The sequence below is a fragment of the Populus alba genome, chromosome 16 (assembly GCF_005239225.2).
Source record: "Populus alba chromosome 16, ASM523922v2, whole genome shotgun sequence".
NCBI lineage: Eukaryota > Viridiplantae > Streptophyta > Magnoliopsida > Malpighiales > Salicaceae > Populus > Populus alba.
This window is the reverse complement of record NC_133299.1, coordinates 8,753,953-8,781,561: the sequence shown is the minus strand read 5'-3', so window position 1 is coordinate 8,781,561 and position 27,609 is coordinate 8,753,953. Positions and strand designations below refer to the sequence as shown.

Sequence of the window (27,609 nt, the reverse complement as noted above, 5' to 3'; positions counted from 1 at the left end):
CCTTCCAGCACGAGGCTCGCCTCGACGATTAACCGTCAAAGTCAGTCCACGTAATCTTATTATCATTATCATTAACGGTCCAGATGCAAAGGTAACCTCAAAACAGCAGCTGGTCATTGGCTTGAGAACGGGCAATCGACAGACAAAGCAAGTCTTTCCAGTCTCCTCCCCATCAAAAGAAAAGAAAACTCCCAAAAACTCATCACTCCCACTCTCTTTACCCACTCAATCAAAATATCTTTTTGTTTTTTCGAAAACACAAGAGATTAAAATCTTCTTTTAACAAACAATTGAACCCAATTTCGGTTTTTTTTCTAAAAAAAGTCATGGTGTATATAAAGAAATGATCGAGTGATTGTTTGTAAAAGAAATAAGATGAGTAGTGTGAGCAGGCCAACGGTGCATCCAGTGGAGGCCCCACCATTGACAGATGGCCCACAGAATGCGTTGATCAGAGTGAGAATGAAGGACGTTCAAGGGATGCCTGGAACCCGTGGTAGCCTCTCTCTGAGACTAACCCAGTTCGTGTTTGGTCTTGTTTCTATCTGTGTCATGGCCACCACCTCTGATTTCCGTTCTGTCACTGCCTTTCGGTAATCTTTTTTGAAAAGTACCCTTTTATCCTTTTCTTCAGTTTTTATAGAATAACGGGCAGAATTGATTTCCTACATCTAAAATTGAGTGAAATTGCTTGAAATAAGCGAAATGTAGAGTTAATTTGACATGAATATTTTGCTGCATCAGTTACCTTGTTGGTGCTGTCAGTGTGCAAATCCTATGGAGTCTGTCCATGGCTGTTGTTGATATTTATGCCCTTTTGGTGAGACGGAGCTTGCGAAAACAAATCATTTTTCGTCTGTTTACCGTTGGAGATGGGGTAAGATAAGATTTTTCTTTATGAATTAAACAGCACAATATAAGTTTGCATTACCTCTTTATGTATGTTATGTGAATAAACTAATAAATTGCGTCTTGTGATTGATGCTAATGGATGATCATTGTGGGATTACTCTGAAGTTGATGATGAGATGAACACATTTTAAATGAGCATCTGGGGTTTTGTCTTGATATGGTGACATTTGTAGGATAAACCAGTTTAATGTTGGTTTGGTTTCCAACAGTTATTTTGTTTAACCAGATATAATACTAATCTCAAGCCTCTGTATATCTATCGGTTCTTAGGTAAGCTATGTGTATAATTTCCTCCAACTGAATGATGGCTTAACCTTGGCACAGTGGTTTCATACAATTCAAATTATGTATGTTTGATCATATCTTATGATTACCAAGGCATGAAATTCCTTCAACTATAATTATTGCTTAATTGATTAATCGAAGTCAAGTTGTATTTCAAGCAAAGGGAAGAAAAGGAGTAGTTAGTCATAGTCAATCTTGTGTGATTCTCAACTATAATTATTGCTTAATTGATTACGAATAAACTAATAAATTACATCTTGTGATTGATGCTAATGGATGATCATTGTGGGATTACTCTGAAGTTGATGATGAGATGAACACATTTTAAATGAGCATCTGGGGTTGTGTCTTGATATGGTGACATTTCCAGGATAAACCAGTTTAATGTTGGTTTGGTTTCCAACAGCTATTTTGTTAACCGGATATAATACTAATCTCTAGCCTCTATATATCTATCAGTTCTTAGTTAAGCTATGTGTATAATTTCCTCCGACTGAATGATGGCTTAACCTTGGCACAGTGATTTCATACAATCCAAATTATGTATGTTTTGATCATATCTTATGATTACCAAGGTATGAAATTCCTTCGACTATAATTATTGCTTAATTGATTCATCGAAGTTGAGTTGTATTTCAAGCAAAGGGGAGAAAAGGAGTAGTTAGTCATAGTCAATCTTGTGTGATTCTCGACTATAATTATTGCTTAATTGTTCTCATCAGTCACACTTACTCTTGAAACTCTGAGCATAAATTGGCAGGCTCATTCTACGAGACTTATTTGCAGTTCATAGTCAATCTTGTGTGACCTTTTGGCTGTTTATGATTTCTTGAGACTTGAGAGAGATAATACAGTCTTGTTTTTTCTATTTTAAGGAAAGGACCCCCTAGCTAGATCATTTTGGGGAAAGATGTTTGAGGTGCATACTGTTATCATCTGAACTTTGGATTTTACTTGTGAAGTTCTCACATATATGTCTACAAAGGGCTGTTTATGTTTGTGTTTTGTTAAGCTTAATGAAACTGTTCTTTTTGTTGATGAAAATGCCTCTCCCATCCTCCTTAATATACACAGCCAACAATCTTGGTTCCCAGAATCCATCTTTCCAAGCAACCAACATGTGAGTCTACCAAATACCATAATCACTATCCACCACACAAAATTCTAGCATCTGAGTTCCAAGTGTTTTCTTAATATATATATATATATAATATATATATATATATATATATATATATATATATATATATATGTATTTGGATTTTCTCTTCACAAGAAACACTCAAAGATGCCTGCGGATTGCTTGAGTTTTGAGATTTAATTCATTTAGTGTAGTAGTCTTTGGGATGTGGAGTGTCTAGATAGTGCTTTTTGTAACAACAATGGTTTGAATACTCCTCAAAGTGTTCTATATTTTATTTATATTAAGAAACGCAAGCTCTTATGATTCCTACAATCATTGTATTAGATAGAGGTGGTGATATGGTATCACCTCTGACTCTTTTTAAATTTCTCCCTGAGCGCTTCAGTCATCTGTTTTGTTTTGGCTAAACAGCATCAGTGGTAGTCTCTAATTCAAACAAGTCTGTCGATGCATGTCTTGATAATATTCACATGTGTTTGTGTGAATCAATAGTGTCATTGATGATAAATATGTTGATGATGGAATAATAAAAATATAAATTATGATATTGAAGAGAAATAAGGGGAAAGGCCAAAGAAGAATTTCTGTCAAAAAGATGTGACAGGATCTGTAGAAGAGAAGGGTACAATTGGAGGAATTAAAACTGAAATGGGAAGTTCAGTAACTTATTTAAGAATCAGATCGAAATATAAGGAATGGTAAAGTTATTTTCCTAATTGTTTCTACTCTGAACTTTTGTAAATTGTGTACCTTGTTTGAATATGAACTGAGATGATTTAATCAATATTGATTTTGCTTTCCGGATCATCAATGCATCATCTCTTCTCAGGATTGAAAAATTAGTTACTTGCATCTAGTTTGCTCACAAGTGCTTGCTTCACATCCATCTGCCACTCACTTCATGAAAATGGGTTTCCTTCGAGTGCAGATCATATCCACCCTTACGTTTGCTGCTGCATGTGCATCTGCTGGCATCACAGTTCTCATTGACAATGATCTTGATAAATGTTCTATGAACCACTGTGCTAGATTTCAAACTGCTACTGCTATGGCTTATATCAGCTGTTTTGCCATGATGCCGTCCTTTCTCTTGAACTTCTGGTCCCTGGCTTCCCAATAAGAAATTTGTAAGTAGAGTCTAGAGTAACAGAGTTCTTCTGTTGCACTCTTCTTCTTGTATGATGCTCCAGAGATTTCGATTCCAACTTGTACATGGATAAATTTTCCTATAGCTGCTCGAGGTGGTTTCAATTTTTCAAACATTACAACATAATTCTTATATTGTAAGAAATATATTAGCTGGAAATTTCTGACAATATTCATGAATTCTGTCTTGCAAATTTTACAACACAGCTTGAGTACGTGATTACCGTTGTACTGTCTCTCAGAAATTCAGAAATAACTTACATAATCCTCACTCATCTGAATAGTTCTTTAAACAACACAAATGCTTGTTTTAGTTTCTCTGATGATGAAACCAGAAGTTCAGGTCATTTAATTAGACAAAACCCAAATGTTTTTGTGTGATCAATCAGTATGTCAAAGAGAGGTTGATGGCAATTGATGCTATGTTAGAATTGTTAGTACAATATGATTTATAGTTAATCCGTAGGTTGTACTTGATATTATTATATTCATATAAATATATATTTATTATTAATAAAGGCATAATTTATTTTTAATATTGATATAATATTAAATTAATGAATTTAGAGTAAAGATAAAGTCCATGATATAAAAATATTTTGCAAAGAAAATTATAAAGTTGTTATAATTATGAGATTCTCATTGTATTTGTATTGTTCCTAAAATATTTTTAGTTGATGCTCTCTTAAATGTTGAATATTTATTAGAGTTGTAAAGATCAATACATATTATGTTATTTCTTTTATGAAAGAAAGAAATTGTTCTCATAAACTGAGATATAAAGGATATATAGAATTAATATATAGGTGCTTGTTATAAAACATGTACATTAAACTGACTCGCATGAGAATTTCATATGGAGAGATCATCTATGTCTATGGAAAGGTTAATGTAACGATTGTCTAAGTGATCCTTAGACTTAGAGATCATTAAGTCATCTTATATAGAGAATGTTATGCTTTAATCTTGTTTTATATTATTTTAATCGAGGTAATGAAAGGACGGACATTGGGTATAATATGAATTATTTAAAGGTATTTGAGTGACTAGGAGATGATTTATTACCCTAAGTGAATTAAAAAAAATGTTTCATTTTTTCTTAAATAGTATTGATTGAGAAATCATTAGCCAAGGTGGAATGAGATTTGAAAATAGTCTTAAATTTTATTCAAATAATCAATGATTATTATATAGAGAATAAACATGATTTAAAATGACAGACATACTACATGCTTTAATATAAAATCAAAATATTATTGATGAAAGGATATTAATCATACTGAGAATTCGGTCATTGAAATATTAGATAAAACCATTAATAACTTTTATAATATTTAGGAGATCATGACATGTTGCTAAATGATGTACCTGATCTTTAATTATAAAATAATTAATTATTTAATTGATATTAAATTAAATTATTTAATTTTATTTAATTAGAATTATAATTTATATTTAGATCAACATATTATAAACCTAAAGGGTCATATACATTAAAAATTATTAGTCATAAATTAAACTGAGATGATTTAATGAAGTATGACTTGATTAAAATACATTTTAGAAATTAATGACTAGAATATAATTAATATAAAAGATTATATATCTAGAGCTAGAAAAATCAAGTAAGGATTTGATTGAATTAATTTCTAAAATTATTTTTAATTAAATATGAATATTATTAAAAGGATAAATTGATATTTTATTAATTTATAGAATTTTTTAGATTTTTCTATAAATAATAAGTTAAGTCTCTTAATTTTTATAGTTGTTGTCTGTTAAATAAATTTTTTTTTATAAAAACATAGAATTAAAGTTGACACTTAAGCATACCAATCTCTCTATCTTAAATAGAGATTTATAAACTTGGTAATCTATTCAATCATCAGTTACAATTTCATGTGAAATCTTGGGATTCCGAGGAAAACATGATGAGACAAGGAACAGACAAATTCTAAGCAGCAAAGTTTTGTTTCTCCTAACAATTAATCGTGCTTCACCCTTAGCTTCTTTCTCTAACGCCGCCACTACAACCACCTCGTATTCACCATCTCCCTCGTCTCCAGCGAAACATCCCATGGATTTTAAGATTTTCAAGAAAAAAAAAGTCTTGTTTGGTTGAAGGCAACACATCTTTTGTATAGCATATTACAGGTCAGGTCAAACAATATTTGATATACAGAGCTTCATTGGTAGAACTTAAAACACCATATCATTACTGTCAAAATAATAAGTTGATTGGTAAAATTATATGATTTTACGAGTCTAATATTTATTTAATATTCAAAATCAAAATAAAAACTTAAAAACCAGTAAAAATTAGACTTGATTGTGCAAAATCAGTAAATAAGATATACTTGATCTAATTTTATGAGTTTACTAAATTTATAATATGAATCAAGTCAAGTTTAAATTTAATATTAAAATGTCTGCTGATTAATTTTACAAGATCAGACATATCTCTCAAATTGTACATCAGATCAATTTTACAGGGAAATACTATACATATGAAACTATATTGTGGTAAATTTTCAGGTCAAATGAAATTTGAAAACATATTATTTCATATAGTCGAAGTTATTAAATAAATCTTGTCAAATCTGATAAACTAGACCTTCGTGTACTATTTTAGACATATCTAGAGCTACAAGTGGAATGTTGTTGCAATTCAACTTGGACTTGAAACCAAACATCTCAAGTTTTTTAACCATATATGGTAGGTCTAGTAATTCATTTCGACAAGAGAGAGCGACATATTTGAAGTCGAGACTAAAATTCACCAAGAATGTATGAAAATATTTAGATTATATGGAAGAATTTTAGCATTAAGATTTTGTTTTTATTATCTATTTATTTATTTAATGTTGAATAATTATTTTTAATTTGGTTTTTTCTGGTGCATTAAACATTACTTAGGGGTTTATTTTATTATTGGACTTATGTTAGCTAATTACTAGTTTATGCTAATTAGCTTGCAACCCAAAAGTACTCCATTAGAACTTGTTGTTATTTAAACAACCAAATTGTCACCAGGTTTTGTATACTTCCTACCATTTAGTAATTTTTCATGTATTAAAAGTTTTGTTATGAGAGATTTTATTTTTCTATGTCATTAATTCTTGATTCATAATATCTACTTTTCTCATTTTATTTAGATTACTCATTGATTATAATGGTTTTTTGCTCTTTTTATTAGATTTTAATGTAATTTAATTTATTAGCTGAAATTATTAATATATAATTAGTTAAAAAATTTTATTTACGATTTTATTATCTAAGTTTACATTACATTTTTCACATCATATTAAAAAAACATTTTTAACAACCTAGCAATCTCAATAGCAAATCTTATCTCCCAGGTATAGATAATTCTTCGTGTATTGTTGATAGATGCTTTTATCTCCCCAACATATCTAAGAAAAATTTTAAACACAGCCCCACTAGTAAATTTGATCTCCTAGACATATGTTTGTCTTTATTATAGATTAAAAAAAAAAATACATGGCATTAAAGAGGCTAGAAATTCCAATTGACTTTTGATTTTAGTTTTTAGTACTTCAAAACTAGAAAGGGATGGTTTTTTTTTTTTTTTTTTTTTTTTTTTTAAATAAAGCCTTTTTTTACCATTTTCATTGTTTAAAATAGCACATAAAACTTCAATTTGGTCCATAAAATTTTAATTCTAGCATATTTGATCCCTATTGCTTTAGAGATTTTACTTTTTGATCCTCTACTATAACTTTTTATTCACAATTCAATCTATTGATGAACAGAGGGTGGCAAAATGTTGCCAGAAAAGGGTGAGAAGAGAAAAAAAATTGAAACACAATATCGTGACCATAAAAAAATCAATCTTAATATAAAAAAAATAAAGGCCTTGGGAAGGCTTTCGGATTCAATTTGATTTTTTTTTTAAGAGATTCGAGAGTGTTAAGATGTAATGTATTTAATTGAAAATTATGTTGAAAACTGAAGTTATTGTTAAAATAGTATTTAGCGAAGTTTGAGCATTTTCCAGAAAAATAGCTGACCATGCTAAAATTTCTACCCTTTAATTTTTTCATTTCTTTTCGTTTGCCAGCTCAGCATTAACATCAAGTTCAGCTTGAAGTTGATCAGATGTTTGGGATTGCGTTTGAAAAGCACTTTTCATAAAATTTGAAATTTTTTTTTTTGTTTTAGCTTGGAAGTAATATGTTTTTGATGTTTTCAAATTATTTTGATGTGCTGATCTCAAAAATGATTTTTAAAAAATAAAAAAATATTATTGGCATGCTTTTCTAAGTGAAAAGCACTTTGAAAAGCAACAACAACCACACTCCCAAACACCCTCGTAAACAGACCATGTTTTGTTAGCCATGATGCTATCAACTCGACCTTATTACAACCTAACACAAAGCGGCCATTGTCTCAGTCTCTCTCATCACTCTATGGCCAGGACAGTCCATCAAGAAATTCATCTTATGCCTTCATGACTTCTAACAAGCCAAATTGCCATTGGTTGAACACAAGGAGAACAAGTATATTCCAATATGAAGCACTTGTAACATGCAAGACCAATTCTTCCTAGGAAAAAAACGAGCTCCCTCTGGACTCAAGAAAATCTACAGATGTGGATTTCTTCCACGAGTTAATTTACATTATTGAGAATGGAGCAGCAAAAGGTAATAAATCCCTGTGAAGTCTATAAAATGGGCGGGGAGAAAAACATGAAATATATTCTGACTACCACAATTCCTTCAACATTCTCTTAACTACAACGCGGATATCTTGTATGCAATGTACATGGTTATGGGTAGAAACACTGAAACGCATTCAAAATATCCTTTCCCTTTGTTGGACTCGTCAGAAACTGCAATCTCACAGGATTTGAGTTCTCCTTTAAACAAATTAGAGGCACTTACTTTGCATATGATGGCAAGTCGGGATTCAGGTCAAGTCACCTGTCTATTTTTGAGCGACACTTTAACTTTGTAGCCTCCAGCTCTCTTTTTAAGACTTCCATCCTTCCAACCAGGGCCATGTTTTCCTGGTAATGTGAGAAAGTGTCAGAAAAAACACAAATAAAAACTTCAATGAACTCCAACTGATAGCAAAAAACAATAGAATTTCAAGGTCTTCCTTAATCAATAGGGTCAATAATCCAGAAACAAAATAAAAATATGAACATGGTGGCTTTTTAGTTACATTACATTTTGTATTCAAGCAAAACTATGTCAGGCAAAAACCACGACCAAGCTACTTTTACTTCTGGAGTTCCTTTATTATTGAAAGAGCAATTCCAGAAAACGTATAAAATAATTTTTCAGCCAAAAAAATATGAATATCAGAAGAAACAATCGAAAATATTAGACACTAAGCAGCAATATGAATATCACCTTCTGTAGCATTACCAATTGTTGATTAATACTTGCAGCATCTTCCACTTTCTGCTTTATCTGTGCCACAAGATGCAAGAAACATTTAAGATGCAACAGGCTGAGATTTTAGATCTTATATACTTCAAGAGAAAAATTGACAAAATAATCTTGATCCCGTTTGAATTATCACTTCCAGTTTGTTCTGTTACTGTTTAAACTCTTTTTTTTTTTTTTTTTTTTCTTTCCATTTTAGCTTTCATTTCTCAAGAAATGGCAACATGTCTGTTAACACGCTTTCCACATTTATTTCTAAAAAAGCAATCAGCAGTACCAATAGGAGCTCATTGCTAACTAATTAATGGTTGTTGACAGTGACTACTGATCACAAGTGACTGGCAGTGGTCATGAAACCAATAGTTGTCAATTGGTGGTTGCAGATCACCACTGACCATCACCGTCTATAATGATAATAATGAGTATAGGGTAATGGATAATAATTTATTCCAATAAATATGGAAATCGTTGGGGGGGGGGGGTTTGAAAACAACTTCGGGCATAGTATGGAGAGAAAACAGCAATATACTTGCAAACAAAGGCTAGAAGAAAGAAAGAATGACGTTGGAAGTTGGAACAAGGATAAACTGAAGATTTATAACATCCTCGAGTTTTGATACATAAAGTAGAAATGAAAAATGTTCAAAGACTAGTGATACTAGGGAGATTCTGTCACTACTTAGCCATTAAGTAAAAGTAAATAATTAGTCATTGGGCAAGTCAATTGCTTAGTATTGACAATTCTATGAGCTGACAATTGGGGTGCCTATCCACACAAAGGTTTAGAAAGGACATTTCCTCTTAATGACATGCACACCACATACATAGCAATGTTGAAACCAGGCATTTGCCAGCAGAAATATAGATAACATTCAAAGATAATGAAATTCTAATGAGGATATTTTCCTCAGAGTTATTCTTAAGATATACTCCAACATTTGTAGAAAGTGCAGGAGTAATTACATAATTAGATTGGCTAAATCATCTAGTTAGAAAAATGCATTGTCCATTTCGTGTGCAGAAATGTTCAAAGATAGCATTCAAACCCAGATGTACAGCTGTTACACAAAAGCTCATCCAAGAGCACAAATTTTTAAATGCTGTTTGTTCATTAGCTCATATCATAAAAAATAAAAAAAAATTGTGCTGTGTGTATATTAGATCTTCCATATATCACTTCTTTTCAAATCACACTGGCCTCCTCAGTCTTCATATATAATCTTATCGACTTGATTTCCAATTGAAAAATCATGGCATTGCAAAATTAGCAATTAAAAGACATACATGTTCTTGCCAACTCAAAACATAAGACCTTTTAACATCAGAAAATCTACTGGAAGGTACAGTTCAAAACTCAAGAATTGACTAAATTCAAGGTGAGAATGATTAAGGAGTCCAACTATCAAGCAGGAGGCAGATTCAAGAATCAGAAAACATTGTTAACATTTTAGCAGCACCAAAATGCATTTACAAGATTTATTAAAATTGGAAGTTTTTTTCCCCTTCCCATGGTTAAAGGCAGCAAAATGGTAAGTATCAGTGCAAAAGGACTGAAGGACTTGGATTATTTGAGTAGGGCAGAATATAAAAATACATATCCCTTGTAGCAGCAAAACTGGCATTCCCAACAAGGTAGAGTTGAAGACTTGAAGTGTGTAATACCACCAAGAATAACAAACAGATTAAAAGAAAGAGATGTATGCACACCTCTATCAATTGCTTATCACACTTGGCAGATCTCTCTACCTCTTCATCATATTTCATCCTCCACTCTGCAGATTCATCCAATGCTTCCCTATTGGCAAGATCAAACTGTCTTCTACAAATTTCCAATGTGTAGAAACACCATGGGGTTAAGAAGTTGGATGATAGTAAAACAAGTGCTTTCCGCTAAATGGCAAGTGCCAAAGCATAAAGAATTACTCCAATCAACATTATATAACGGATGTAATATCGAAGACATTTGATTGTTCAACTGGGGAAACGAATACAGAAATTTATTCAGCTTGCTTTCAGAATCAATGTCGACTTTGATTTGAACAAAATTAGGTTTTAACCTGCACTAGAAAAGAAGCAAACATTGTAAAATATAGCTTATAGGCTGGTGAACCTGATGCTCTTTCATTACATGGACTGAGTTCAGATCGAATCTCAATTGCGTCATTATTTAACTCAGGTTGTATATAAAATAGGGTGTGCGATGCAATGTGGACTCACAGAAGCATAATTAGTAACAGGATTACTTATCTCAACATAACATAATCATACAATGGATCTACTTAACTGAATCTCTAATTATAGCATAATCACGTTAATGGGATTGAAATTCGTAAACGCAACGGAAAGCTATTTGCGAATGGAAAACAATTTGTGTAAGGTAACATCATTGGATTCTCAAAAACACTGTATACATTACGAAATGGAAGAAGACCCACTAATTTTCTTTCAAAAACCATACCTACCAACAACAAAAGCATGCATTTTGGTTATTAAAACATAAGAAAGAAACCTTATCAACTCAGTGTCATCAGAGGAGATAGCATAGTCAATTGTCCAAAGCCTGAAGTACACTGCAATTCCCAAAAGCATTGCCACCATAAGACCCACCAATATCCTCTTCCTTTCACCTCCCATTCTTTGTCACTACTCAGTACAAAGTTTGCAAAAGGACCGGGGTTTGAATTTGTTCTTCTCTCTCAATTGCTTTGCTTGCCCCCCCCCCCTCTCTCTCTCCACCAGCAAAACCGAACATAGAACAAAACAAACCTCACCTCCTTCCCTTGCCACTGTGGCCTTTACTTTACATAAGCTTGGCGGGTTGGGATTCTCTCACGTTGCGTCTACTTGCGGTCTTCGCATTTTCCAATCGGGTTAATGTCAAATTTTGTCCCTTTACTCCTATTTTTTTTTTTTTTTTTTATGGGTTTGTCCTCATACAAACTTTTTCTTTATGGATTTTTCCATTTTGCTATAGGTTTTTGTCATTTTGCTTCGAGAGTTAGAATATATGTTTTGATGAAATAATTAAACAATTTGATTTTATAAAAAAATATATAATGAACTTTGTACTTATAATAAGGTTAGTGGAAATACATTTTTTTTTTTTATGTGTTGTGTATGTATGTCATATTATTGATAAGAAACATCATATATTTACTATAATCAATAAAAAATTGGTTATTTAAGAAATTTTTTTCATGAAAAATAAAAGGGAAGCAAATATACTAGAAATAAAGATATATAGAGATATATTTAAAAGGTTGTTTGAATTGTTATAATCCATTTATATGGACAAGATGATGAAATGGTTTATCATGGAAGAATCCAAGAGATTATACTTGCATATTTGACATGGGATTCATCTATCCAAGTAGGACATGATTTAATAAGTTTTGGCTATAAGATCGATCATATATGCAATGTCATATAGTAAACCATATGTATATTATACTTTAAGTATAACAAGTAGATACTAACCTAGTCCAGGTAAGGATCACTAAAAAAGAGCTAAAAGCAATCTTAAGTACTTAAGAATAATTAAAAATATTTTTATGGTCTATGAAGGAGATGAACTAATAATTTATGGTTATTCAAATGCTAATTTTTAATTAATTATTGATGATAGGAAATATCAACATGAATATATTTTTACTTAAAATGGTGTTGTAGTGAGTTTGAAAAGTTCCAAGTAGATTCCATAACTAAATTTGAGTATATCTCTATGTTTGAGGGGGTTAAAAAGATTGTTTGGATCAAAAAGCTCATCACTAAACTAAATGTGGTTTCTAGTACTATTGATCTAGTTGTTAAATCAACTATATTTGACTAGGAACTTTGCAGAAGCAAGAATGCACTATAACACACAGATGAAGAAGAAAACTTTATTTTATTCAAAAGCTACCATGGCTATTAAATAGCCTTTCATTAAGATAGAAGAGAAATAACAACCCACGGTTTTACAGTCCTACAATTGTGGTATATAACTGAAAGATAATAGAGAATCACTTGCCCTTTAAGACTAGGGATTATTATGCATGACTTCAAAACACTTGCATCCTAAAAACAATGAAACCCAAACCATATTAATCTAGAGGATCTTAACAACTTTATCAGCCTCCCTTAAACTGAATGTATTAATATTCAGTTTATCTCTGGATATTCACAAACAACCATAAGACCACGCATCTTCACAAACATCTCGAGCTTTTGTGGCTTTGTCAGAATGTCTGTGATTTGTTCCTAAGTGGAACACCGCACCAATTCAACAACTTTATCTTTGATGAGATTTCGAAGAAAGTTAAAACGCACATTAATATGTGCGCTAGGACCATGCATGACTGAATTCTTTGACAGTTTAATAACTGAGATATTATCACAGTGAATCATGGTTGGTTTGTTATGACAATGATTAAGATGCTCCAAGATCCTCCTCAACTATACTGCTTGCCAAGCACTAGATGCAGCAACAATAAACTCTGCTTCAGTAGTTGAGAAAGTAACTATTGGTTGTTTCTTTGAGGACCAAGACACTACACTATCACTCAGAACAAAAACATAACTAGAGGTGCTATTTATATCATTCTAATCACCAGCGTAGTCACTATCTATGTACCCAACCAGTTCCTTAGTTCCTCCTTTCTTGTACAACAATCCAAAGCTGACTGTACCCTTTATATATCTTAACAGTCTTTTTGCTGCTTGTAAATGAGTCTTAGTAGGTTGTTCCATGTACCCGTTAATTAAACTTACTACAAACATCAGATCAAGACGAGTGGCAGTTAGGTACATAAGGGTTCCCACGATTTGTTTATAGATTGTCCCATCGATCCTTACTTCATTTTCATCCTTAGTCAGTTTAAATCCAAGAACAATTGGATTGTGCACTGGATTCCATTGTTTCATATTGAATCTCTCCAATACCTCCTAAGCATATTTCCGCTGATTAATGAATATACCATCCACCCTTTGCAAAACTTCAATTCCTATAATATATCTCATCTTACCCAGATCGATCATGTCAAATTTAACCATCATGGATTTCTTAAAGTGCACAAATATAAATCTCATCAATACCAGTGAATATAATATCATCAACATAAAGGCACACAATCAAGAATTTACCCTCTCCAGCTGTGATGAACATAGTGTGCTCATAGGGACACTTCACAAAACCTTCGTGAACAAAATAGGTCTATATTCGATTATACCATGCACAAGGAGCTTGTTTAAGCCTATATAGAGCCTTATTTAGTCAATATACCTTAGATTCTTGTTCATAACCTGGAGGTTGATCTATGAAGATTTCTTCATCTAGCTCTCCATATAAAAATACAGATTTGACATCTAGTTGATAAATCATCCAGCTGTTCTAAGCAGCAAGTGAGATGACTGCATGAATAGTATATAAACGAGCCACTGGTGCAAACACCTCAGCATAGTCCACTCCATATTGTTGACGATACCCTTTCACAATGATTCGAGCCTTGTATTTGTCCACTTCCTCATGTTCATTAAGTTTCATTTTGAAAATCCATTTAACACCAATGATCTTTACTCTAAATGACAATTCAGTGAGTTCCCAAGTATCATTCTTCATAGTAACATTGATTTCAGCATCCATGACCTATCGCATTTGCTATTCTGCACTGCATCCTCGTATATCAAAGGATCCTGGCCAGAGAATAAGGCTAGATGAGCCAAATTGACATTTTCTTCATCAAAGAGACCCTAGTCACTTACATAGTCCTGTATCCATGTTGGTTGTCTTTGAATTTTTCCTTTACCATCACTAGAAAACTCTCCCCTATTAGGTGTGTCATTATGAACAGACCTTATAGTGTCAAGTTCACTGACATGATTAATTGCAGGAGTGATGGTGGTAGGATTAATTGTAGGAGTGATGGTAGATGCAACATGAGTGTTGTTTGTATTAGTTTCCTCTTCAAGATTGGTAGGGCTAGCATTTGTACCCTCATCATCATCTTCCTTCCATTCCAAATCATCTTCATTATGACTATCATCCCAATTTCATTTTTGGTCTTCTTGAAAAATCACATCACGATTGATAATTATTTTTTAAGAAATAAGATCAAATAATATGTAGGCTTTGGATTCTTTGCTTACCCTAAGTAGTATGCATTTTAGATTTTTGGCATCCAGCTTTACTCTCTTGTTATCAAGTACATGAACATGGGAAATGCATCTAAAAATCCGAAAGTGATTTACTGATGAGTTGAATCCACTTCAGACCTCTTCTGGTGTCTTGTTTCTCACAACAAGTATTGGGCATTTGTTCAAGATATGCACTATCCAGTTTACTACTTCAGGCCAAAACTTCTTTGGAATTTGCTTCTCTGATAGCATGCTACGCACCATATTTATAATAGTACGATTCTTTTGCTCCGCAACCCCATTTTATTAAGGTGTATATGCAGTTGTTAATTGTATTTAAATGCCATTCTTATCACAAAAGTGTGTGAATTCTTGTGATGTAAACTCTCCCCCACAATCAGTTCAAAAACTCTTTATAAATGTACAAGTTTCTTTCTCAACTCTAGCTTTGTAGGATTAAAAAATAGCAAATGCTTCTGATTTTTCAAACAAGAAATAAACCCAAGTTTTTCTGCTAAAGTCATCAATAAAGGTAATGATATACCTTTTTTTACTATTTGAGATTAGATTTATGGGCCCATATATGTCTGCATGAATGAGCTGAAGAACTTCAGGCATGTGCTTTCCTTTGAAAAAGGATCACGATGTTGTTTTTCTATTAAGCAGTCTTCACATATCTTTGATAGAGCTTTCAATAAAGGCAGTCCATCCACCAGATTCTTTTGTTGGATCACCTTGGGTCCATTCCAATTGAGATGACCATAGCGACAATGCCAAAGGTGAGTTTGATCTACGGTCACGGAGGAGAAACAAGCTTCTTCTTTTAATGGACAATGACCAAGCACAACAAACATTCTGTTACATGTATGAGCACTGTAAGACCCTTTTATAGCATTTGACCAATGCTTATTAAATTGTTCTTCAAATATGGCACAAAGAAAACATCAATAATCACCTGTATGATTCCATTTATCTCTATTCAAATATTGCATTTCCCTTGTACATTGAGACTTGTATTATTGCCCAGCTTCACTTGTCAAACTGTGAGAATAACTCTCTATTGCCACACGTGGTTACTATACCTGGAATCAAGAAACCACAAATGATCTCTTCTAGTCTCATTATCATCCACATATACCATTAAAAATCCATTTTGATCTTTATTTATTTATTTATTTTTGGTTTTGGGTTGTGTTTGTGGATTTGAGCCTTTATGTCAAAAAGCCCAACCCACATAATTAGGTTGAGTCCATTTACGTAAAGCAACGTTTGGTTGACTTAAAATTCCTAAAGGAAAAAAACATCATATTTTATCCTTAAGGCATGTTTTTCAAATATGACCTCAATATATTTTTAAAGTCTCTAATTTTTAGTTAAGGTCGTGTTTGACAAACACATGCTACTGATTTTTCAACAATGTTTGTTTTTTTTTTTTTTGGCTTTTGCCATACAGACCTTAAATAATCTCTAAAATTTTTTGAAACAATTTAGGGACCATTTTAAATTTATTTATGCATCCCTCGCTTGTTTTTCAACTATTTTATTTAATATTTGAACAGTAAACTTACAATGTAAGATATTGACCTGATATTAAATATTCATGTTTTTTTTTATAAATTTCAGAAAAAATACAAAAAAAATTAAAAAATTCCTTGTTTTGAAAAATACAAAAATGTGTTTTTATTTGTGTGCATACATCCAAGTTCTAAAATTTTTCATGCATAATTTATACAAAAAAAAAATTATATTTTTATCATACTTTGAAAAATTCAAGAAAAATCAGTTAATGAGTATCAAAACTAATTTGTAATTATCAATTAGGATTTGGCCAAAATTTTAAAAATACCACAAAAATCAATCTATTTATTTAATTTTTATGATATGTATTTTACATAATTGTTTTGGGCTTTAAATGATTAGGTTTTGACCTAATAAGATAGAAATCTCCTTACTAATGAGGACTTCTCTTGAATCTTAGATAAACCAACAAATAGAAACATGATCTTAGAAAAAAAAAACAATTAACCAACAATGTAGCTTATCATAGGTAAATTGCACTAGGGGTGATGTGTTTTTTCCATACGCAACTAATCCCCTTACCTAAAATCTAGTAGACCATTAGGTTTTCTGATGACCATAATATTAGATGACGACTTCTGAACCTTATTAATCATATTTTTATGATTATTTTATAATACTTTCGAAACCCCTCCTTGATCTAGGAGAAAAACTCGAAATTTGATGTTGTGCACAACACAACAACACTGACTTCATCTCTTATCTTTAGTTCTCAGGGATCGAAATGAAAGGACAATGAAGTTTAGCACCGAATTGTAAAAAATGAAAAATTCAAAGATTAAATTGATTTTTTAGAGTAAAACACTATAGCAACCCACAATGTTTGTGAGAGACACTATAATAAAACAAATTGTATTGTTTGCACAATAAGAAAGTTGTCTTAATGTAATAACTCTAGAAAAAAAAAAAAAACCTTGTCAAATGTAACATAAAATGGGCTTGATGCCTTGTTTTTTTCCTTGCGACACAAATTATTTCAACCCCTACCTATATCTCACCACCTCCACCATCTCCTTCTCCACCACCATCTCTTCTTTCACCATCATTACAATCACCTTACAATAACCACCTCACCACCACATCTTCCACCACCACTATCATCTAACCATAAACACCATCTCTTCTTTCACCATCACCATGACCACCTCACAAGCAATATTACCTCACAACCATCACCACCATCATCTTACCATCATCACCACCATTAAAAAAATATTTGCATATAAAATACTTTTTATTTGTAAAAATCTTTTACAAGAAATAAACGATCGTCAATCCAAAATAACTTACTTTTAATATATAAAACTAATAATATATGTATATTAAATAGAAAAAGCTATAATCTAACCTATAAAAACAATTCTATTATTTAGTTTAAACTAGTTAGTTGTCCACCCCCTGTCCATATTACTATTCAATAATGTTATTAAACCTAGTCTAGTTACTCAAGTCAACTATCTCCTAGCCTAACCTTTAGACCAAACTAGGTTTCAAAGTAAATAATGTGGGATTTGACCTGATGTGAGCAAGTCGACATAAATAGTGAACTTTTGCCTCAGTCAACCTCGTTAAAGTATGATTGGACTTTTTTAAAAGAAATTCAAAGAATGATGTTGATTTATAATTTTTTTTTTGATATAAAAATACTAAAGTGATGATTTTTCGGTTTGACTCAAGTAAAATTGAGTTAACTTGTCCAACTTGTGACCTAGGTCATGGGTTTGACCAAGTTTAATAATGTTGTTTTTTAAATATTTTTTTATTTAATCATATGCTAATAATAATATACATTCACAACAAAGACAATATATAAAATTATAAAGGATAAATTTATTTATACCATCAAATGTTTTTTTTACAGCAAAATGATTTTGTTTTCATAGTAGCATAATTCAATAAATAAAAAGCAATTGAGAAAATTTGGAAAAAACTATAACAAATTGATCTAAATAGCAAAAGAAAAGTGTGTGTGTATTAAAAAAAAACCTAACTATCCTAATAACACATTCCTTTTTTTATAACGAAAATATTTTTTTATATGAGAAGCATTGTTTTTTTTTAAAAGAGAAAAACTTATTATGATCATGGAAACAAGTTTCAATTACAAAAAAAAAATAAATCAATCATCTCTCCACAACTATATTAAAAATTTATAAGAATAATAGATTTTAAAATTTATATCAAAACAATTAAGAAATAAATATTTTATTCTTATTTAATATTAATGAACACATTATTTGAAAAATTCTTTATATAAGTCTAATTCATAATTATTCATAAAATAATCAATAATATCATTATAAAAAAAGCTCAAATCTTCTTAAAATAATGGAATAATTTTTTAATAACAATTTTTTTTAATAAAAAGAAGTGACAATTAAAATAAAAGTTTTTTTTTAATTTTTAATAATTTAAATTAAATAGAAATAAATATATTTCTCAAATTTAAACTCCATTTCCTTTTTAATACACTCTTTAATGAAACCATTTTTTTAAAACATAAAAAAATATTTTAACCCATCATGATCTTAAAAGAAAGTTTTAATAAAAAAAATTAAAATAATATGTCATTATTCTTGTATGTGATTGCATGAAAAAATAAATTAAAGTAATAAAATCATGTTAAATAATTATTAAAAAAAACAATGAAGATATATTCATGAGAATCCCGTATTTGTTTATGAAAATCAGGTATATAACATTCACGTAAAAAAACCTACAATATTATTTAAGAGATATGGAAAAATTAAATGATAATTAAAATATGATGTTAAGTATTTTTGTAATGTAATTCTACCAAAAACTTTTTAAAAAATTAAAAAAACAAAACCATAGAAAGAGCTCAGGTGCCTAGGTCAAAAAGATTGGGCTCATGCACCTAGGCCAATAAAAGAAGGTTTAATGTGCATGAACTTGCTAGGTCCGCTTGCCTAACTTCAATATTTTTTATACTTAAGAGTGGATGACACTTCATTAGTTCTTTTATTTTTTTTAAGAAAAAAAAAACTTAGACTACAACATGATATTTCATTTGTTGGTCCAATTTTTGACGACCGGAGAGGTGGATGGAAAGTTAGGTAGGGTTTTTTTTGGTTAAATTCGTGATCTCAAAAGACATTAAATTCAATCAGAAAGCACAAAATCAAATAAAAAATATAAATTCTCTCCTAACTTTGATCTATTTTTTTTCTAGCAACATGGAAGCTCAAAAACACTTTATTGGTATTTCTCTTATTGAGAGGAATTCAGTGACACCAAGATCGATCTTTTTTATAGTCGAAATGTGACAAACTTGAATTTTTCCTGTCTCATTTTCAAGTGGCTCTCTTTCCCCTTTCAAAGTTTAGGGATTGAAACATAAAAAAAATTAAGTGTAGTATTGAAATGTGAAACCAACAAAAAAGAGGGACTAAAAAGGAAACACTTAAAACTATAGGGACTGAATTTTTTTTTTTTCAGGGAGAAAAACAAAAGCAGTATTTACATCCATGGCGGCATTGAACTAGCGCCATAATAAAATAACAGGGGAATATGATTTTCCTTTAGTTTATTTTATTGTACATAACGGCTTGTTTGGAATTGAGAGTCCCCATGAATGATCGATCAATGATGGAAGCATATTTTTTTAATTTCCAACTTATAGGTGACGTGACCACACCTTATAATAAATATTCTGGTGTGTATGGGAAGAATATGCCTATCGTGTCTTTATTAAGGCCATGTAAATTGTGTTTTTTAAAATATGTTTTTTTATTTTCAAATTATTTTAATGTATTAATATCAACAATAATTTTTTAAAAATAAAAAAATTTTATTTTAATATATTTCTAAATAAAAAATATTTTAAATCAGTTATTATAATATTACTATAATAACAGGAATTTCAACCCGTGAACATTTTATTTACTGTTGCCCACTTGCATATGGATTCTAGAAGTTGGATGGTAATTATCATCATGAATCGAAGTTCATGTACTTAAAACGTGATGGGACTTTAATTTTGTGTTTAGCATTGGAAGAAAATCTCCATAATTTCAGCTTAGCAGACAATGTTCAATAATGTTCCCACACGCAACCACAAAGGGCACAGAAATCAATTAGCGCCGCTTGTTTTATGATTTTATGTTAAACACTGGAAGATCAAATCGCACTGTATTTGGTTAACTATGAGTATTATTATTATTATTTATTATTATTATTATTATATTTCTCATGAAAAAATGCTAATATTATTATATTATTGAATGATACCCCTTTCTCTCTTGTCTTGTGCATGTCAACTAGGTTCATTGTTTGGGTAGGGTGCCCTCACCTCTTCTTCGCTCTCCTTTACTTTTCTCTTTTATTCCTACATATTTTTGAGTTTATGGCCATATTTTATGTTCTAAATTTGAAGAGTTTATAATTATAGGTGAATTGACCGACTTCGCTTAGAGCACTGTTTTTGCCATGACAAAAATGTGGTAATTTAGGAAGTCAAAACTAACCATTGCTCGCAGTAAAACAAGTTGTAATTGGCTATGAGAATTTACCCTTGTATCATAATCCTTACGAGCTTCGCTCAAAACTTCAAGCTTTCTAGTAAAAGTCAATCCTTTTTTTTTCAAAGCTCTAAAACAAATAAAAATACTATGTTTCTTTACAAGTGATTTACTATCATATTTAATAGTTTTTATGATAAAAATTTCAATCAATATTTGCATTAGCATTTTGTTAGTGGTTATGTTACCAGTGGATTCACGAATAAAAACAGTCCATCGAAAAAACTCTCATCAATAATTTATGAAATGTCGGTGAGTCATTCCAAAAAACTCTCATCAGTACTTTATGAATTGTCGGTGAGTTTGTCAATAATAAATATACCGATTAATTTATAGACGAACAAAAAGCATCAACAAAATTTTTTTTTTACTTGTTTTATTATAACATATCGCCAACAAAATATCATTTGTAATTTTGTTTGTGAGTTAACAATAATAATGGTATTTGCAGTAATTTTTTTTTCAACTCTTTGGAATATATCGACAGTCTAGTTCCGTCGATAACCTCATCAGTAATAGTAGTATTTGCAGCAATGTTTTTTCAACTATCTGGAAATAAACCAATGAAGTTTTGAAGTTGATAACCCTGTCAATAATATTTTAAAAATATTTTTAAAAAATAATATATTGAATAGAAGTAGAAAATTAATTAAAATAAAATAAATTAGTATAAAAATCAAATATTTATTACAAATTTAAACATTCATACATTCAAATATAATAAATCTAAAATAGAGGCAGCGCTAGAAGAGGTTGGTCGTCGCCAAGACCATAGAGTCAATTAGAGGGTGCATATAAACCACCCATCAGTGATCTCAACTCTATTACCAATCAATGGAGTTCTTCATAATCAACAATGAGTGGTTCATATTTATCATTAAGATGGATCATCCAATCTTGTGCTCATTGGTCTAATATCATCGTGACCTCCCGAGTTCGAGTGCTTAGAATCGATTACGAGCATCTAACGGTCGAAGTACTATGGGTATGGGTCATCTATAATTTCTCAGCTATAGTGTTAAAGAGTCCATACACCCGATTTCTATTGGGTCCACCGGATGATCCTACCTTTAACCACAAATTTGGATCGATATTCGGATGGGTCGAAGGATCGTCCCCGTATCTCTTCTGCAACTAACTATTATATTTATCCTGAAAAGAAAAAATAAATTCATCAAATTCAAGGAAATAATAACTTAAGAAAAAATAATAATTGAAAACCAACAAACCACAAAGTGCTGAGCTCAGCTATCAACGAACTTCTACACTCTTTTTTGGCAGTCATCACTCAACACATGCGTTTCAAAAAAAATCTCTATCAGGCTTGGCTTGGGTCCAAGAACCATAGCCTGCAATAAAAAAAATATTATCAGTAAAATATATTTATAAAACAACTAATAAAAAAAATCTTACCATCCACTTCACATGCGAAACAAACAAATTAGAGTAACCGGTGTGTGAGGTAATAGAATAGTGAACATGCTAGTTATGGTTATCCGTACCAGACTGTAATTGTCGAGTGAAATATGTGGATATCACATGCTGAATGTATCCTGCCCATACAACCTCTAAAATGTCTGACAATCTAAAATCCTTCCAAACTGCCATGCCATTCCAACCTAGAAGCTCTCTTTCTTTCACATATGTTTTGGCTTTGTGTTACGCCTTGTACCAAAAATCACACAACCTATATGGTACAAATTAATTATCTATTAGTAAATGAAAAATAAAATTTTAATATTTGAAATAAAAAATTATCTTGAATTTAATCTTATCTCATTATAGTGTGATTCTTCCAACCCTCATCGCAGCATTATTATGAGCTCTCTCTCATTCAAATTTTCCATTGAAGTAAAAATTTATAAAAGGAAAATTTTAGTAATTTCAATAAATGGTCCAAATTAACATAAATAAATGTTTAAGCTAATAGTAACCTTGAACCTTGAAAACCATGTATCAACTTGTAGTTTTCATTTAGGATATTTGTAAACCTAGCTCTATTGAAATAATAAAATTTTTATCGATGATTTAAAGGTCGATATTATTGTTCTCACAACCTCAATGTTTGTAAACCTGAAATTATATTTGTTAAATTATAATATTTTTTAAAAAATTATTAAACAAATCATTGTGAGAGTAAAACAAACTTATATTGAAAGGTCATCCTTTCACTGGATCTTGTACTTGAGGAATATAGATCCTGCTATAAAGGGACCTCATCAATGTTATGGCATCGCACTTGACGAGCTCGCGTCGTGAGTCGATGCTTGTGCCTCAGGTGCTTGTTCTTGGTCGACACCAAATGACTCATAATCATCAGCATTGCTACTAGAAGAACTAACAATATCATGTCCTTGCAATGTGCAATAAACTCTTCCCCATGCATCAACACAATTAACGGATAAAATTTTTTAAAAGATTCCTATTTTTTAAAAACATTTGGCAGTACCTCCCCTACATGAGAGACTACTAAAATTTTTAAACCTGTAAATACACATCATATATGTCATAAACTAGTTGATTTCATTCAATTTCGTCTACGATTTAGCATAATTCGATTTTGCAGAAAATTTTAATTTTCTACATGCTAATATTTTTAATTATAAATTTACAACAAATTATTCTAAATTACAAAAATTAAAAATAATAATTAAAATTAATCTTACACATTTAATTGAATTTGAATAACAAAATTGAAAAACAAACAACAACTAAAATTCAACAAAATAATGCAAAAATTATTACAATAACAACTAAAACTCAATACATTTATTTCTAAGTGACAATAGTTTTAATCCTAAATTTACAAAAAAATATTCTAAATGGGATAAATACAAAATAATAATTAATATTAATCATACATATTTAATTGAAATTGAACAACAAATTTGAAAAACAAGTAACTAAAATTCAACAAAATAATGCAAAAAATATTTGAATAAAAATAAAATTCATGTCATTTATTAATTCATAAAATTATTAAAGACATAAAATTCAACAAAAATAATGATAAAAAAAACAAAAATAATACCAGAAAAAGAAGAAAAAGAAATGAAAAATTCTTACATTAATGGCATGCTTTATTTCGGCTCTTAATTAAAAAAAAAGAAAAAAAAAAAAACAAAAGACATTGTTAATAAACCCAAAAAAAATTAAGAAGAAAAATGAAGAAAGACAACATACCTTAGGATAAGAAGAGAAGATAATGCTTGATCACGGGTGAGAAAGAGAGAGAGAAATGTGTTTGTGAGAGAAGAAAAGAGAAGTAGATGAAGTGTCATGATTTCGATCTTTTATTTTAGTTTTTACTGATAGGATTATTGATATTTTTAATATTTCAATCAATGATTTTGTTTATAAAGTCAAATGAAAATTTTCAACTTGCACAAAAATTTTAAAAAAGCCCTTTCAAATATTACTATTGACTTTTCATTTTGTTAATGATTTCATTGGGAAAAAAGTGAATAGTTAAACAATCATTAATTATCACCACATTAAGAAGTGAACATTTCTCATGATCTCTAGAATATACTGGTGGACACATTTCATTGGTGTACCCTCATGTAATGAACATCATGAATAGTGTCATTAGAAGTGAATAGTTCCCATAGTTTCTGAAATATACTAATAGACACATTTCATCTGTATACTGGTATATAATGAACATCGTGAATAGTGTTAGAGTGAAAAGGCATCGTTTCCATGGTCTTTGAAACATATTGATTGACACATTCTATCATATACCTACATGTAATGAACACTGTGTACAGTGCCATTAAGCAGTAAACAGTTCCCATAGTCTTTGGAATAAACTGACAGACACATTGTGTCGATATACTCGTATGTAATAAACATCATAAACAGTGTCAGGGTGAAGGGATACAATTCTCATAGTTTTTGGAATATACCAACGAACATAAATCCCAAATTTAAATCAGAATACGGATGCTAACACACTGAACATTGTGGTAGCTAGATTTGTTGTGAGAGGATGAATCATGTTGAGATTAGGAGGGGTTGTTTTGTTGCATTAAAAAAATGCACAGGGAAGAAGGACAAATGGGGGAGGGGGGAGGAAGGTCAATCGCTAAGTCATAAATTAAATATCACCGACGACATTATCAATGAAATTATTATGTCAGTAATTTTATCGATCATTCTATCATTAAAAATATCATATCAACGTATGATTTACCTTTTTGAATTCTAATGTAATACCCTTTGTTATTCCCTAAGTATATATCGACGAAATGTTTTTGTCGGTAATTATTGATGGGTATAGGGATGAAAAATTATGTCGGTAAAGATCATTGCAATATACAAATGTAATTTTTTTTATTAGTGTTTCTGTTTGTATTTATTAATTTATTGGTAGTGATTAAGGTAAAAATCAATACCAAAGTATCCACGCAATCTCCTTTTTTCTGGAGATTTTGAGGACATTGTTTATGAACACTATAATATGCTGGAAAGAAAGTTGGGGATGTCATCAAAGCCAAACAAGCAAAACAGGACCGAAAAAAGGCAAAAGAAAAGGTCATACAGGAGGGGCCGTGAGAATACAAGTGTCGTGCTTCAAATTCGTGTATAATTTTACATGAGCCCCACGCAAATAAAGGTAATCCAACGATCTTTACATTTTAGGAAAGGTAAACCAAATTGTTTCGTTCCGCAAAGCAAAAGATATAAACAAGACTGAAAACAAGTGAAATTAATGCTGGATTTCTAATCAAAAGATGAATTTTAATTCAAGAATTGTCTTAGCTAGGATGTAGCTTTCCTGCCAACCACCCACCCACCAACCAATTAGGAGTCCATATCACCTGTAATTTCTTCAATTTCCATAACACCATTATTATCAGCAAACGAGAGTACAGATAGAATTAATGGGAAAAAAAGACAAACGATGGGAGTCTAGAACCAGAACAACCAGAGGGTTTCTGATTTTCTCTTGCAGTCTAAAATCTAAGAAACTACAAGCAAAAAGTTATCCTCTGACTACACTCAAAACACTTATAACCAAAGGACAATGTTCCACTTGAACAAAAAAAGTCATCAACTACTCCATGTCATATATCTAAATTCCCAGAAATTAATTCTACTGTTCTTACTCGTACTTGTAGTGAATCGTCTTTGCTAATCTTCAAATCCAACTCTCTTCCAAACTGCATTTCTCACCTGGCGCAAGTCCCTCCCTTTCAAGGTCCTTCCGATCCCTTCATGAACAGAAAAGGAGGCTCCTCTCCTCCTGGCTAAATATTCATGTGGAGGCACTCTACCATCCTGATCATCATCATCATCATGGTCAGAATCATCATCAAGCTGATAAATACTACTTTCATTCTCTTTCCTTTGATGATCGCTATAAATCTTGGACCAATCGGGTATGTTCACGGGCAAAGATGCACATATCACCGGGGCCCGGTCCTTGGCCATTTCGATCTTCCTTGGAGCTTTCTTCGATGAACGTGAACTTGGTATCGTTTTCTTGCTCTCCAAAGATGAAACAACGTTAGAATTATAAACATCATCCTCATCGAACTCAAAAACTGTGTCATGAGCTGTGATTGTATTATTACCACTCCCCAGAGTAGGGTAGATGTAGTTAGCTCTTGCATTGAAAAACTTATTTGATGCCATGTTTGATAATAAACCAGAGAAAGAAGGGCTCGAAATGAAATGGCTTAGATTGGAGAAGATGAGTTTTCTCTTCGTCAACACCGTCCTGCAATTTCTGGATAGTGTTGTCGTAAGTTTTATAATTATAATGGATAAGCTCTCTTTATGTATGTAAGTTACCATAAGATGCCATGTGAGAAACGCTTGAATGAGAGCATCCTCACGTGCTTACCATGAGCTGCTCGTTTCTTTGGTACGTGAAATGGCTACAATGTCACTGAAAAACAATAATTGGTCCGGTTTGGGAAGCGTGTTTAGAGCGATTGGACGGACAGCCACACGGAGGAGAGTGGCACGCTGGAAAGTTTTTTTAATGAATTAAATCCTTTATTGTCTATTTACACGAAATGACAAGTAGGATAATTTTTTTAATGCTGGTAGAATATATCCTTCCAATAGGACACGTGGGCCAATGAGCTCACTCTGGTCTCTTGATCTGAATTCATTGGTGGTTCCGGGCGGTCTCTGGCGAAGTCAAGCTGTGGGGTTAAACTTCCCATCACAGTCTTAATAAAGATCAAAATGTCCTTATCTTGACACGTTATGTACGGTTTTTTTCTTTGGTTTCTGTTTCTGTGGGGTCAACTTCCATCATAGTCTTAATAAAGCGGAAATTGAAGTTTTTTGGGTTTTTTTTATCGCAGTGGAAAATAATTTGGTAAAGTAGCATAATAATAAAAATATTTGGGATATAGCAAAGTTTAACAAGTTATAGATGATATATGTCACACGTAAATTATAAATTTTTCATCTATAACTTTATATAAAATTAAAATCTAGAGTTCTTTCATTTTATTTT

The 27,609-nt window shown here is 31.2% G+C and overlaps 3 protein-coding genes across 4 annotated transcripts; 1 reads left to right on the top strand and 2 right to left on the bottom strand.

The window, feature by feature from the left end:
• On the top strand, positions 1 to 3,710 carry LOC118045912 (CASP-like protein 5A1). 2 transcript variants are annotated; one of them, XM_035054663.2, is made up of 3 exons: positions 1 to 593; positions 745 to 877; positions 3,371 to 3,710. In XM_035054663.2, the coding sequence occupies exons 1-3, from the start codon at positions 376 to 378 to the stop codon at positions 3,470 to 3,472; spliced, it is 453 nt and encodes a 150-aa protein (XP_034910554.1). In that variant the 5' UTR covers positions 1 to 375; the 3' UTR covers positions 3,473 to 3,710. The 2 variants fall into 2 exon arrangements, with proteins under 2 accessions (XP_034910554.1, XP_034910552.1); XM_035054661.2 differs by having other exon boundaries at positions 14 to 593; positions 3,270 to 3,710.
• A 4,278-nt stretch (positions 3,711 to 7,988) lies between these two features.
• Positions 7,989 to 11,771, bottom strand: LOC118045911 (uncharacterized). Its single transcript, XM_035054660.2, has 4 exons — positions 11,411 to 11,771; positions 10,609 to 10,720; positions 8,866 to 8,925; positions 7,989 to 8,516 (listed from the first exon to the last, which is right to left on the bottom strand). The coding sequence occupies exons 1-4, from the start codon at positions 11,533 to 11,535 to the stop codon at positions 8,427 to 8,429; spliced, it is 387 nt and encodes a 128-aa protein (XP_034910551.1). The 5' UTR covers positions 11,536 to 11,771; the 3' UTR covers positions 7,989 to 8,426.
• A 14,496-nt stretch (positions 11,772 to 26,267) lies between these two features.
• Positions 26,268 to 26,771, bottom strand: LOC118045910 (protein S40-4). The gene has a single exon (XM_035054659.2). The coding sequence runs from the start codon at positions 26,769 to 26,771 to the stop codon at positions 26,268 to 26,270; it is 504 nt and encodes a 167-aa protein (XP_034910550.1).
• Between the last annotated feature and the right edge of the window lie 838 nt (positions 26,772 to 27,609).

Excerpts from the sequence above, each read along its gene's own strand:
- LOC118045912 (XM_035054661.2), top strand. The coding sequence starts at position 376 with ATGAGTAGTGTGAGCAGGCCAACGGTGCATCCAGTGGAGGCCCCACCA. Across the intron at positions 594-744 it reads CGTTCTGTCACTGCCTTTCG|TTACCTTGTTGGTGCTGTCA; the intron begins GTAATCTTTTTT and ends TTGCTGCATCAG. Across the intron at positions 878-3,269 it reads TGTTTACCGTTGGAGATGGG|ATCATATCCACCCTTACGTT; the intron begins GTAAGATAAGAT and ends CTTCGAGTGCAG.
- LOC118045911 (XM_035054660.2), bottom strand. The coding sequence starts at position 11,535 with ATGGGAGGTGAAAGGAAGAGGATATTGGTGGGTCTTATGGTGGCAATG. Across the intron at positions 10,721-11,410 it reads GATGACACTGAGTTGATAAG|AAGACAGTTTGATCTTGCCA; the intron begins GTTTCTTTCTTA and ends GGAAATTTGTAG. Across the intron at positions 8,926-10,608 it reads GTGATAAGCAATTGATAGAG|ATAAAGCAGAAAGTGGAAGA; the intron begins GTGTGCATACAT and ends CTTGTGGCACAG.
- LOC118045910 (XM_035054659.2), bottom strand. The coding sequence starts at position 26,771 with ATGGCATCAAATAAGTTTTTCAATGCAAGAGCTAACTACATCTACCCT.